At 47.0% G+C, this 14,158-nt stretch overlaps 1 protein-coding gene across 2 annotated transcripts in view; it reads left to right on the top strand.

The window, feature by feature from the left end:
* The window catches only part of LOC125725372 (contactin-associated protein-like 2), a 256,318-nt gene that overhangs the window by 75,949 nt on the left and 166,211 nt on the right, over positions 1 to 14,158 (top strand). Inside the window, exon 1 of one of the 2 annotated variants that reach the window (XM_049002235.1) lies at positions 3,194 to 3,233. The exons of the other annotated variant lie outside the window; for it this stretch is intronic. Coding sequence (XP_048858192.1) covers positions 3,209 to 3,233 — 25 coding nt within the window. The 5' untranslated portion in view covers positions 3,194 to 3,208. Of the gene's footprint in view, positions 1 to 3,193; positions 3,234 to 14,158 lie in introns of those variants that run through there. 2 annotated transcript variants of the gene reach the window in all.

The following is a 14,158-nucleotide window of genomic DNA, read 5'->3' as shown; positions in this document are numbered from 1 at the left end:
CTTCTAACGAGATAAACTGAGGAGGGTCTGGACCAGTGACTTATTTGCCCACATTTACTAAGCAGAAGTAGATCAGCATCACGGAAAGTGAAGTTTTTTTAATAACTCGTTAGTATCTGTTTAATTCTTTTTATTCATAGGGCGTGATTTGCATGTAAAATTGTCCCTTTACTGAGCATCATTTGAGATTTCTCTCATGACTTTAAGCACTTTACCATGGAAAAACCAGGAAAACATTCATAGCGCTGCGTTTTCCGCCCGCGAGCCCAGAATCTTCATTATTTAGCACAAATAAGTGGTAAGGAGCTGCAGCGGGGTTTTTTGTATTACTACTTCAAACGCGGGGGTTAATGGCCTGCTGTTGGGGGTGAAATGTGCTTTCTTAACGATGTCCTGAAAGTCTTTAAGCAGTGATGAGGCAGGCTCATAAAGTGCGCGGCTAACAAAGCCCGAAGTGCCGTTCACCTGTACCTCGCTCCCGCTCTCCGCCTCCCGCCAGTTCACCTGTACCTCGCTCCCGCTCTCCGCCTCCCGCCTGTTCACCTGTACCTCGCTCCCGCTCTCCGCCTGTTCACCTGTACCTCGCTCCCGCTCTCCGCCTCCCGCCTGTTCACCTGTACCTCGCTCCCGCTCTCCGCCTCCCGCCTGTTCACCTGTACCTCGCTCCCGCTCTCCGCCTCCCGCCTGTTCACCTTCTCCTCGCTCCCGCCGCCCGCTAGCCGCCTCCCGCCCGCTCACCTGCTCCTCGCTCCCGCTTGCCTCCTCCCACCCGTTCACCAGCTCCTTGCTCTCCACGCCCGCTCGCTCCCGCCGCCTGCTCGCCCGTTCACCTGCTCCTAGCTCCCGCCACCCGCTCACTACCCGCCTGTTCACCTGCTCCTCGCTCCCGCTTGCCTCCTCCCACCCGTTCACCAGCTCCTTGCTCTCCACGCCCGCTCGCTCCCGCCGCCCGCTCGCCCGTTCACCTGCTCCTAGCTCCCGCCACCCGCTCACTACCCGCCTGTTCACCTGCTCCTCGCTCCCCGCCTCCCACCCGTTCACCTGCTCCTTGCTCTCGCAGCCCGCTCGCTTCCGCTGCCTGCTCGCCCGTTCACCTGCTTCTCGCTCCCGCTCGCCGCCTCTTACCCGTTCACCTGCTCCTCGCTCTAACCGCCCGCCCGACCGCTCGCCGCCTCCGTCTACAAGGTTTCAGCTTCCCAGACAAACGGCGGCCTTCAGCTCGCCGGGACATCGGGGACCCGAGAATGAAAAGGCTGTCAGTGTGCGCGTTGACTGAGGTTCGTCATTATGAAACACGTCGGACACTCAGGATGCCCCCCGGGGCAATTATCTGGTCGCCACTTCTCTTCAATGGCAAAGATATACTGAATTGCAGCGAGTTATAGGCATATATGATTAAGGAGTGATTATTATACGGGAAATGACAGCCGTAAATTAAAAAAAAAAAACTTTTAAAAAAAGTGCAAGCAATGTTAATCTCATTGGGTAAGAGTATGCTAAGTATATAACTGCTACAGTCAATGTGTGTGTGTGTGTCTGTGAGTCTGTGTGTGTGTGTGTCTGTGAGTCTGTGTGTGTGTGTCTGTGTGTGTGTGTGTGTCTGTGTGTGTGTCTGTGTGTGTCTGTGAGTCTTTGAATGTGTGTGTGTCTGTGAGTGGTGTATGTGTGTGTGTGTGTCTGTGAGTGGTGTGTGTGTGTGTCTGTGAGTGGTGTGTGTGTGTCTGTGAGTCTTTGTGTGTCTGTGTGTGTCTGTGAGTCTTTGAATGTGTGTGTGTGTCTGTGAGTGGTGTGTGTGTGTGTGTCTATGAGTGGTGTGTGTGTGTGTGTCTGTGAGTGGTGTATGTGTGTGTGTCTGTGAGTCTCTGTGTGTGTGTAGCGTTACATGAGGCTCACATGCTAGGTGTTGTAATAGTAAAGTGACTGATCAATGGTGACGTGACTGGTCATAGCAGGTCATAGAAGATGGCGTCTAGTTTTCAACCCGCATGCAGCCATTTGCAGTGCTATAAATCCAAAACTTAGCCACAAAAAATAAATTGTGTACTTGTTTCTATAATTCCATACAGTTCCCTTATTATTTAATCAAACATGATCACTTTAGGCAGTTAACAAAAAGGGTGATTTTTTAAAGTACAGAATCCTCTCCTGTCAGATGGCCCATAAAGCAGGGTGCTGTAAGTACCATAGAAATGTTACGCCTCAAATAATGAGTCATTCTGAACTGCGCAATATTACATATTATTTTAGCAAATGGACTCCGGATTCTCCTCTCTGCAGCCTGCGATGCATCATTGCCTAATCCCAATGCTCTAATGAGATATTCACTATAGAGCGTATTTACTGCAAGCGAACACGGAAGGCTGATTTGCGTCTGACTACCGACAGGATTACCTAGACCAGAAGAAGGTTTATTCTGTACAAAGCAAAGAAATTTAAGCAATACAAGAGGAAAAGTTTTTTACAGTATTGAGCTAATTTTTGTGCCATTTACTGCGGACTTTATTCTGCAACAAGAGCTATAATAATAATGATATTAAGAGTTTGCATTATTATTTGTAGAGAAGCCACGTGACACATCAGCTGTGAGGTTGTGGTATTTATTATTATTTAAGTGTGATACTCAGGTGCGGTTTCCCCATGCTCACTTGATCAGAGGTAGATAGTTCAGGTTCAGACAGTACAAACCCAGACAAAGATTTTGTTTCAACTAACCAGGTGAGTATAGTCACAATCACAGAGTGCTTGATTGCTTGAAACGAAATGCTGGTTTGTATTTTCTAATCCTGGACTTTGCAGCTCCGCACTTCATGTCTCTTGGCGTGGTTGAGTGGGACTGGGCTGGCTCAGGCCTTCGTGGGCCAGCGGCCGGCTCCCCGCGGGGACCGCAGTCTTGTGTGTTCTCGTTTGCCATCTGCGCTGGGCTATTTCTCTTCCGCTCTCTCAGTTGGGGCTGGTTAGGGGGGGCAGGGCTGGAGGCCTCGCTCTAAGGTGGCAGGATGTAATGCATTCTCAGATCGATGCTCTTCCGTTCTCCCTGCCGATTTTCGCACTGTCATGAATAGCCGGCGTCTTCCACAGAACTGCATCAGGTTGTTAGGAAAACACTGGACTTGTTTGTCTTTTGGTTGAGATGCTCACTGATATTTTCTCTCCCTCTCTGTCTCTCCTCTGCTTCTTCTGCGTGTCCTCGTCCGCTTTCTCTGCACCGATGATTCTTCACATTTCGCATATAGGTAAGTCCTCCCACCTTTTCAGTCTTCGCTTTTGATGTCAGGCTGGAAATGTATTCGGGACTATCTTTTGGATAAATAGCCCTAGACCTTAATCTTTAATCCCAGATGAGCTGTTTGGTTTAATCGGTTTGATCGTTTTGGGTCGCAGTGAAGCCCGGAGCACGGCCCGCGCCCCCCTGCTGGACGAGGGCCTCGTCTGTCACAGGACACACACAGTCACACGCAAAGCCGCTTCGGAAAAGCCACATTCCCACCTCCTGAAATCCTGAGCAGCCCCAGGGAGCCGCAGCACCTCCCATGGTTAAATGAATGTTATTTGTGATCAAGATTCAAGAAAACTTTATTGACTATTACAAAGTAACAGAAATCCAATAGGAATACTTATTTTGAAGTATTTCGAGATGCAAGTGGCCAAATAAATGACGTTTTAAATGTAAAATTCCTGGCCAAAGTAATGTAGAATGATTGGGGTAACAGTATGACAGTTAGTATAGAGAGGAATAACCCTGAAAATGCATTTGGCATGAATCGGCAGCCATACCACTAGGTAATCAATCTGAAGCTAAGCAGGTTTGAGTCTGGCCAGTACATGAATGGGAGACCAACAAGGAAGGCTGGGGAACTGCTGGGAGAGGTGTTGGTGTGGCTGACAGGGTAGCCCATGCTGTGGTCTGTGTGGGTCCCAGTGCCCCAGTACAGTGACAGATTAGCCCATCCTGTGGTCTGTGTGGGTCCCAGTGCCCCAGTGCAGTGACAGGTTAGCCCATCCTGTGGTCTGTGTGGATACCAGTGCCCCAGTGCAGTGACAGGTTAGCCCATCCTGTGGTCTGTGCGGGTCCCAGTGCTCCAGTGCAGTGATAGGTTAGCCCATCCTGTGGTCTGTGTGGTTCCCAGTTCCCCAGTGCAGTGACAGGGATACTGATGTAAAAATTGTGCCATTATTCGGATGAGATGTGAAACTGAAGCTCTGGCTTTCTAAGGCCATAATAGATCCCGGCACCCTCAGATAGAATAGGGGTGGTAGCCCTGGTGCCCTGGCTAAGATTGCCCACTGTTGCCCTTTCTGGACGAGCCTCCTAATCATCCCCTGTATCTACAGAGTGCTGGTGGAAGTGGCTCTCATTTTGTACTGTAAAGCCCTTTGAGTGTCTTAAAAAGTATTATTCATCCATCCATCCATCCATCCATTTTCCAAACCGCTTATCCTACTGGGTCGCGGGGGGTCCGGAAGCAATGGGCACGAGGCAGGGAACAACCCAGGATGGGGGGGCCAGCCCATCACAGGGCACACTCACACACCATTCACTTACACATGCACACCTACGGGCAATTTAGCAACTCCAATTAGCCTCAGCATGTTTTTGGACTGTGGGGGGAAACCGGAGTACCCGGAGGAAACCCCACGACGACATGGGGAGAACATGCAAACTCCACACACATGTAACCCAGGCGGAGACTCGAATCCGGGTCCCAGAGGTGTGAGGCAACAGTGCTAACCACTGCACCACCATGCCGCCCCTGTCCAAAAATCAAAAATGACATACTATTAATTCTCTGGTATTACTGAACACAGAAAATATATCCAGATTTAAATCCATAAAAATTTCAGTTTAGTAAGTCTGTAAATTAAACACATTGATTTAATACTAATCAAATATTAGAATTTACTAATTACCAGTACTGTACGATCTAACAAGGAATCTAATTAATTCTTCGTACAGAATGGAGTATTATAAATCAAATTTAGACCTTCCCAAAATCAATTAACTGCTAATTAGATTCAGTCTGTGAAGAATGGTTTGTTTTTAATTGCTTCAGCTCTGATATCAATGGTCTGATCAAAGCTAACCACCTTTTTGAGGGTTCAGAATTGAAACTGCAATCTATCCAGTTTAAAAAAATCATTAGAAATTTGATTTAAAATGCAACCTAATTATCTTAGGTCTTGGGGAAAAAAAGAACGAAGTGACTGATGGTTCCAATCACGATGCAGTTTCAGGGTCTAATGACAATAAGCGAACACAGATAATTAATACGGTAAAACGTCACATTTGATACTGGAGCAGTAAATATCTAAATTTGCATCGTTCGTTCATTCATGCTGCTGTCCTTGCAAATCAGCTACATAAGTTCAGTAAGACACAGTCTGATTCTTTTTCTCTCCCAATTCAAATATATGTCCACCGTAATAACAGGGCTGGTCGTGGGCGTCCTCGGGTAATCACAGGGGCATTATCTAATGCCCCCGGGTGCATTTTCGACTTTCAGCCATTCCCTCACGGGAGACCCCGAAGGCATGAAAATGAAATGGCAGCCGGCTCCGCTCCCCCCCCCACTGCCTGTCTCCGCACGGTCCCCTTACGGCTGCGGTCTCTGTCCCTGAGCGCGAAGCTCCTAAGGTCACAGCAAACATCACTGCTCCCGTTATTCAGCTGTCAGGCCCCAGAATCACCCTCTCTTTTAATTAGTGGTACAAAGACAAAGGCTTCATTCTGTTCTCATTAATTAACGAACGTGTGTATCTCGCCGTACTGTGACTGGGCTCCGTCTCTCCGTCTTTCTGCCAGTCCGTCCATCCATCCATCAGAGCGCTCGCTACACACCTGCCAGTCGCTTGCGGACTCGCTGCCTACCTGTGCTCCGTCTTTGAGTTTCCTAATGCAGTTTTCCATTGTTTTTATTCTTTAGGAAGATTTGATTTAAAACGGTTCTGCATAGAAGCACACGGTCTTTTATAAACAGCATAAATTGGGGTTTTTTCATCCATAGTATCTGTTCGTTTGGAACCGATTTAGACCAGATAAACCCCCATTATACGCGGATGAATGGTACTGTAAGTCCTCGTGATTTTTGTATTCACAGAGGTATTTCCAAATTTTCTGACTATATTCAAAAAACAAATTTGAGAAAATGAAAATGATTGAATAAATGCTCTCTATTGTCATGTGCAAAAGTTATTACAAAATACAGATTCATGTAACACAAAAGGCTTATTTTAGTTTCAGTTTCCTAGCAAATCTGAATAATATAATTGTATTTTAATTGTCATAGTCATTCTCTGTCTTTTCAGACTTCCCAGTAACTGTGCTGGACTCGGTGTTTAAATTCATCGCCATGCCCAGATGTGTTTCTCAGTCCTTACAGGTTACCCACGCTCCTGCAAAGCAGGGGAAGCTTGTAAATTATGGGGGCTAATTGCACCCACGTTTAAGTCTGACTAAACAGATTGTGTGTGCTTTGAGCTGCAGCGTTTGACTTCATCTGCTGTTGTCTGTGACGATAATCTCTGTGATTCATGCGTCCTGGACAAAGAGGCTGGTGAACACTGCCTGAGTATAATTAACCTGGGAGTCGTGTGTGTGTGTGTGTTTAATGGTGTGTGTGTGTGTGTCTGTCTGTCTGTGTGTGTTTAATGGTGTGTGTGTGTGTCTGTGTGTTTAATGGTGTGTGTGTATGTGTCTGTGTGTGTTTAATGGTGTGTGTGTCTGTGTGTGTTTAATGGTGTGTGTGTGTCTGTCTGTCTGTGTGTGTGTGTTTAATGGTGTGTGTGTACAGTATGTGTGTTTAATGGTGTGTGTATGTGTGTGTGTTTAATGGTGTGTGTGTGTCTGTCTTTCTGTGTGTGTTTAATGGTGTGTGTGTGTGTCTGTGTGTTTAATGGTGTGTGTGTATGTGTCTGTGTGTGTTTAATGGTGTGTGTGTCTGTGTGTGTTTAATGGTGTGTGTGTGTCTGTGTGTGTGTGTGTTTAATGGTGTGTGTGTACAGTATGTGTGTTTAATGGTGTGTGTATGTGTGTGTGTGTGTTTAATGGTGTGTGTGTGTGTGTGTTTAATGGTGTGTGTGTGTATGTGTGTGTGTGTTTAATGGTGTGTGTGTGTTTAATGGTGTGTATGTGTGTGTGTGTTTAATGGTGTGTGTGTGTTTAATGGTGTGTATGTGTGTGTGTTTAATGGTACGTGTGTGTCTGTGTATTTAATGGTGTGTGTGTGTTTAATTGTGTGTATGTGTGTGTGTTTAATTGTGTATGTGTGTGTGTGTTTAATGGTATGTGTGTCTGTGTATGTGTTTAATGGTGTGTGTGTGTTTAATGGTGTGTGTGTGTGTCTGTGTGTGTGTGTTTAATGGTGTGTGTGTGTGTCTGTGTGTGTCTGTGTCTTTAATGGTGTGTGTGTGTGTCTGTGTGTGTGTGTTTAATGGTGTGTGTGTGTGTCTGTGTGTCTGTGTCTTTAATGGTGTGTGTGTGTGTGTGTTGGTGTGTGTGTGTCTGTCTGTGTGTGTGTCTGTGTGTGTGTGTGTCTGTGTCTTTAATGGTGTGTGTCTGTGTGTGTGTTTAATGGTGTGTGTGTGTGTGTGTGTGTATAGTGGGGACTTCATGGTTCTCTGCCAGCTGCCTCCTCCAAACACTTATAAATCATACCTGGACAGTCTTGCTGGAAGCTGCATGACACAAATGAGGCCCCGTTATGCACAGATACCTACCAGCATACTGCACCCACCAGGAAGGACAGACTCCAGGCTGCAGCACACATTTTAACGGACACTTCATGGGCTACGGAGCCCAACCCATCACAAGCACCTGTGAGGGCAATTGAGGGCTGTGATGCCGAGGGTCCAGACAGGTGGAGCAGAGCCGGGACTCCTACGTACCGTAAGCGTCCAGCCGTCCAGCGCCAGTGGGACGGCAGGAGTGCCGTCCGCAGACGGCCCGGGTTCGAGAGGGCAAGGTGCCACCAGGCTGCAGGTCACGACTCACTGCAGACCCACCGTCATCTGTGACTCTGCCGGGAGCGAGCTGCCCGCCCCACATGGACACGCACACCAACATCTGCCGATACATACGGGGGGGGGGGGGGGGGACATAATGAAGGATAAGGGACACAGACACACCCCCATGTTCTTCAGCTCTGATTTTTGATGATCACGCTGATCATAGATCCTCTGTGTTACCGATCATGTATCACACTGTGCAGTGCCCCCCCTGCAGGGCACCACTGCCCCCACATACCTTAATTTAGAAAAACGTTTTGCTTTTGGAAGGACCTTGAGTTCTCTGCTTGCCGGTGAACAGCTGAGAATCCAAGCGATTTTTAAAAACCTTTTGTTTTTCACATGTGCCCCGTTCAGGCTGAAAGCCCCCTCGTTCAGGCTGAAAGCCCCCCCCCCCCCGCCCCCCGTTCCCAGCTAAGCTGCTTAACAGTCTGCCCGCGACTCGCTGTCACCGATGTCGGAAGTGCTCGGCGGAGGGAGAATTACGTTTTCCGATTTCACAGTGAGTGGACTATTTTGGTGACCGGCAGCTTGAATGACTTCCTGCCATTGTGTAACAAAATCCTGGCCAAAAAGAGTAAAATAACTCGGTGAGGTTCTCTCTAGTGCTGAACCGCGCTGAGGAACCGTGCCGGCGTGTGCGAAACCACCTATGTCTACTGCTGGGCACTAATGGAAGGCAACCTGACAGCTGCCCCGTCTCCAAAAGCGTTTCTAAAGAGGAAATTGATCGTTGGTGTGTGGTCCGATGATTCCCATTAACCTCGGAGGACTTTGCATGACGTTAAGGAAGGATAAAGAGAAGAATTCTCTAGGAACAGAGTACCGTACATCTCGTCGCCAAATCGACATTCGCAGTAAAATGTTTTTGCTGAGCGCAGGTGCTTCTACGTCACGGCTTTGTGTCATGTTGCAAATGGAGACTCTAATGAAGTTAACCAATGAATTTCGGAGGACCCTGCCTCATTCCCAGTAGGATAAGCGACCTGGAAAATGGATGGATGGATGGAATTCAGGAGGATGGACGCCGCAATCGGTGGGAATCAGGGCCACGCGTCCTGTCTTTTTGCCAAACGTGCCGCCGACCCTCCATTACGGTGCAAAGCTGCGTGAAGGTGATTCCTAAGTACACTTGGGAGTTTGCCGGCTGTTTGCGTGCAGAGATTCGGACTGCAGTGCTGTCGGGAGGCATGAATCATGGTGCTGTTTACCGTTCAGGCTTTTCTTCCTTAATAGTTTAGGCTGGCTCACTTGTCCGGCGAGCAGGCTAAAGCTCGGGGCTCGGAATTCCACCCCTGCACTTTGTGTGAAGTCTACGGGGTCTCCCTTTTGTAGTGTGTGTCACCGCCCAGGCCCAAAACCATGAGCTTGGCCAAAATGCTGAGTGTAAACTGCCCACATGAGGGCATGTGCCCTGCCACAGACTGACAGCCTGCCTAGGGTAACACCTCTGTCTTGTCGTTCCTGGAACAGGCTCCCAGTGACCGTGCTGAATTGATAGACTATTTATGCGGTAGGTTAAAGGCATCTCATTGCCGATGTGTCATTTTTCTGAAATGCCTCCCCCATCTGCATTGTCACCGTGACACGCTGTCCCTGCTCTCCTTTAGTCCTCCTGTTGTGCGTCTCCTGACAGACTCGCATAAATCAGGCTTTTGACGGCTGTGTTGTGTGTTTCCTGTGGTTCTCACCCGGAGATACAGTGAGCTTATCGCACGAGGATCCACGTGCCACGCAAACAGAGGGCTCCTTCTTTTAAAAGGGCAACAAAATGCATCTTAAGGAAGTTTCTTAATTAGGGGGGCGCCATTATCCCAGGAGCGCGCAGGACACCGGGGGCACCCTGAGGCCCAGCAGGCTCGCATTTCTCAGCTCAGGTGCAGTGCATACCATCTCCCTTCCCCCAGATTGGTTTGTGGCATATGGCTTATCTTAAATGTAATGTACTTCCTTAAATGAGAGCATTAGTTGCGAGGGAGAGATTCAGTTCAATTCAATTTATTTTTATATAGCGCCTTTCACAGCAGAGTCACCCTAGCATGCTTTGCATGGGTGTGTTGTGATACATTCCTGCATCATTTATACAGAGAAATGTAAAAACAAGGGAAAGGGAAGACAGAAATGAAAGACAGAAATGAAAGACAGAAATAGATAGATAGATAGATAGATAGATAGATAGATAGATAGATAGATAGATAGAACTTTATTAATCCCTCGGGAAGGTTCCTCTGGGAAATTCTAGTTTCCAGCAGAAATGAAAGATGGAAATGAAAGAAAGAAAGAGCCAGATGACAACAGAGGAGAGGAACCGAAAGCTGCAGACGGTGTGATTTCTGCTTCCTCATGACTCCTGACAAACATGCCGAAGCCTCTTTTCGGGGGCGGTGTATGACTCAGCAGGCTACAGATCTCTGCCCAGTTCTCGAAGGTTGTAGGTTCAAGTCCCTAGGCTGGTAGAGTAATAATATTACTGTTACTGGGCGGGGCCCTTAATCCCAGCTGCAACAGGAGCGCCGGCTGACCTCAAAACCTGCACGTATGTGTGTCTGTGTCACTCACGCAGTGCATGATGGGATTTGTGATAATGGCATTGTTGCCATGGGGATGAAAGAGGTGCTTCTATTCTGTTGTATCCTGTCTGCTATTTCTAGCCATTGCTGGCCAGGAAGGGAACATTATAAGATTCATATCGATTTATCATTCCTGCCGTCCCAGTGTGACTCCGAAAGTCTAGCACAGCGGTTACATTCATAACTTCTGTGTTTGATGCTGGAATTACATTTTTATCCCAGTAAGATAAGACTCATAGAAAATGTGCCTTCCTTGTGTGCCTTTGTACTTTAGTTAATGAATTGGACAGATAGTGGCTGGTGATATTAGTCCCTTAAGGACAGGTGCATGCTGTTTGGTGTTTTGTCATCGCAAAATGTGAACAAAATCTTGGAAACAAAATGTAACCTTGATCTTCACTCTTTGTGTGTCTTGTAGTTTTGGCTCATACTGCAGAGGCTGTATGAATCGCTCGCTGTCCCTGCTCTTCCAAGGCTGTGTAAAATGCATGCGTGTTGCAGACTGGGGGCCATTTGTGCCGCCCTTTCGTGCTGAATGCTCCTGCGTTTTCAGTGACAGGCTGGGAGCAGCACTGGATGTTTCCTGGGTTTCTGGGGAACTGGGGTGGAGCTTAAAAACATGTCAGATAGCTGGTGTACCTCACGGATCTGTGCTCGGAGGGTGTTTGTGCTCCGCCCGTCTGATCGCATATATACCAGAGGTCCCAAGAGTTTTAAATAGAGCTAAGAAATCCTGATAGATGTGGGACACAGCAGACATAAGTGGTCACATGATGCACCATGTGTAGCTGGTGTAAACAAATGCTATGTTCCATTTCAACTGGGAAGTAGGAATTTCCGAGTTTGGAAATTTCAACTAGAACACCCCCTGAAGTCAGAATTCCGAACAATATCTGTGAATGTTCCTACGGTGTTTCTGTGAGCAAAATACCGCCTAATGCAGCTGGTATAACGAACAATGACTAACAATGAACCTGGCTTGAACTGGAGCCCGGATTTGAGCAGGATTTCCCTCTCAGCCATGTAACTTGTCAGATTTAAGGTAGTCTGTGCTAAATGTAAGTCAACGAAGATGAAGGCCATGTAATCTGGGGTACCTTAAATCCAACAAGTTACTGGGCTAAGCAAGAAGTCCTGCTTTTGTAAGCAGTTCCTTGGCGACGCTAAGTGGCTTCCTGACTCGCTGTGCTGTAGCCCAGGTGTGACGTCATTCCCAGCTCCGACTTCCAACCTCCAGGGTTAATGGAATGCAGCAGCATCCCATCTAACCTATAGTACGAATAACACTTAATAGGGATAATAATGCATTTTATGCATTTATTATTTTCTGTACGTTTTATCATCGTTTTAATGTATATTCTCTCGAATATAAAGCATCTTGGCTTTTTAGGGAGTAGAGGTACAGTGTAGGTACACTCCATCGTGTGGGTATGAATGTAGTGCCTGTCATGTATGCAGTGCCTGTCATGTATGCAGTGCCTGTCATGTATGCAGTGCACTTGATGTCACCATAGTGTCCAAGTTGCCCAACATCCTATTGGACAGAACGCAGTCCGGACCTGTGTTATGCCTGATCTCTCAGTCGGGGGTTTACTTCCCGGCATATGGTACTTAAACAGTCGTTTATCTGTAATGATTTTTTTGTTTATTTTTGTGTTATATGTTCTGTCCCATCCAATACTGTGGGAGTACCGTGTGTGTTGGGGGGGGTGGTGTTGGCTGATTTGGTACCAGTGCAGAAGCCAAAGCTACACTCTTGATTTATTAGTTTAGACTTTAGTTTGTTGGTTTCCATGTGGATTAGGAGCTGAATGTTTTATTTAAAATGCTTTTCTTTTGACTGATTGCTTTATTGTTTTCATGAACCCAGCAAGGATATATTGAAGAACACTTATATTAGCAGTTTAAAATCCTAAAATTAGAAGTGTAATAAAAGAATGGGATTGTTAGACCTATTTCCACTTCTATGTGAATAAAAACACAAATGGTGTCACCCAGTGTCAGTGTCGCGGTGCCATCCTAGGAGGGTCTCTGCACGTCCTTATGGAGAACCGGGACAGCGGGCGTGTCGTCACTCAGGGACCATGGCTGCCTTTTCTGCTGGCGGACGGTTAATAGAACCACGGGCCTGGGCCGCCGTGCACCTTCCGGCCCAGTGTCAGTGTCGCGGTGCCATCCTAGGAGGGTCTCTGCACGTCCTTATGGAGAACCGGGACAGCGGGCGTCTCGTCACTCAGGGACCATGGCTGCCTTTTCTGCTGGCGGACGGTTAATAGAACCACGGGCCTGGGCCGCCGTGCATCTTCCGGCCCAGTGTCAGTGTCGCGGTGCCATCCTGAGATGTAGCAGGATCTGTACCATTGCGGATGCAGACTGCCACCCTACACAGATTGGCGTGGAAAACTGACTCATTGATGGACTTTGGCTTTGCCCTTGACCACAGTTTGCATCTTGCAAGCCCATAGGGGGGGTTGGCCAGGCAGTTGACCCTGAGGTTTTTCTTTCCTTCCTACTTGTGAGTTTTTGGTTCCTCTCCTCTGTTGTCACCTGCCTTTCTTTCCTACATTTTTTTTTGTCTTCCCTTTTCCCTGTTTTTGTGTTATTTTCTATTAATGATGTCCAGTCTGCGAAGCCGGATGCAGGAGGACTGAAAGGTCCTTTAGAAAGCAAAATGGCCGTCAGCCCCTCAGTCTGTGGCTTTCTCCTTCAGTGATGGGAGGCAGCAGACCTCAGCCACTGCATTCTGCAGTGGGAAACACTCGCTTCTCAGAAATGTCCGCGCCGGCAGTCGGGATGCTTTCTCTTGTTGTTCTTCGTAGCCCAAGGCGCTGCTGTATGTGGGCAGATCCTCCAAACGGTGTCTCTTCCGCAGTAGCATTAAAGGAAGCAAAGTGATGCTGGAAATGGGCGTTTTTATTAACACACGCGTGAGTCAGGACTGCGGAGCCATTTAACTGGAGCCGGCAGTGAGACGCAGCTGTTACTCTGAAAGCTCAATAGGGTGGCACTTTGTCACGGTTTTGCCAGCCAAAAACATCCCAGTTCCTTTTAAAGTGAAGAAAATTTGCAACAAAATAAATAACATTATACATCTATGACTGAACAGGTCCCATTCAGCCCGTCGTCAAGCTAGTAATTACTGCAGCTTTCTGATCTTTTATAATTTCTAAAGAAAATAAATTAATTATGCTGTTATATAATTAGCTCCCATTACATGTAATTGTGTTTCTCTGATATATTTTCTCATTAAGCGCTAATAGCAGTATTTCGTTTTGCGATTGTTATTTTTATGAACCGTTAAGGGATAAAAGGAATAAATTAACTTTTCTACCGAATCTACAGTAAGTGTATAGTTACTTCTCATCTGTTCCGCAACACGATTAGGTATATTTGGTAAAGAAATACGTCTTACAGTATGTTATATTTAAGTACTGTTTAGTATTGAATTGAATTTGTACTTCCTTCTTTCTAAGCTTATCAGCAAAATACCATTTTCAGTACATTTTAGGGAAGTGTTTCAGATTAAATTTTCAAAACTGTAACTACTTTTTCTGTATGTATCCTTTTTTCCTTGAATGGATTTATAT

The sequence above is a fragment of the Brienomyrus brachyistius genome, unplaced genomic scaffold (genome assembly GCF_023856365.1).
Source record: "Brienomyrus brachyistius isolate T26 unplaced genomic scaffold, BBRACH_0.4 scaffold65, whole genome shotgun sequence".
Taxonomy (NCBI): Eukaryota; Metazoa; Chordata; class Actinopteri; order Osteoglossiformes; family Mormyridae; genus Brienomyrus; species Brienomyrus brachyistius.
This window is presented reverse-complemented; position numbering and strand designations above follow the sequence as displayed.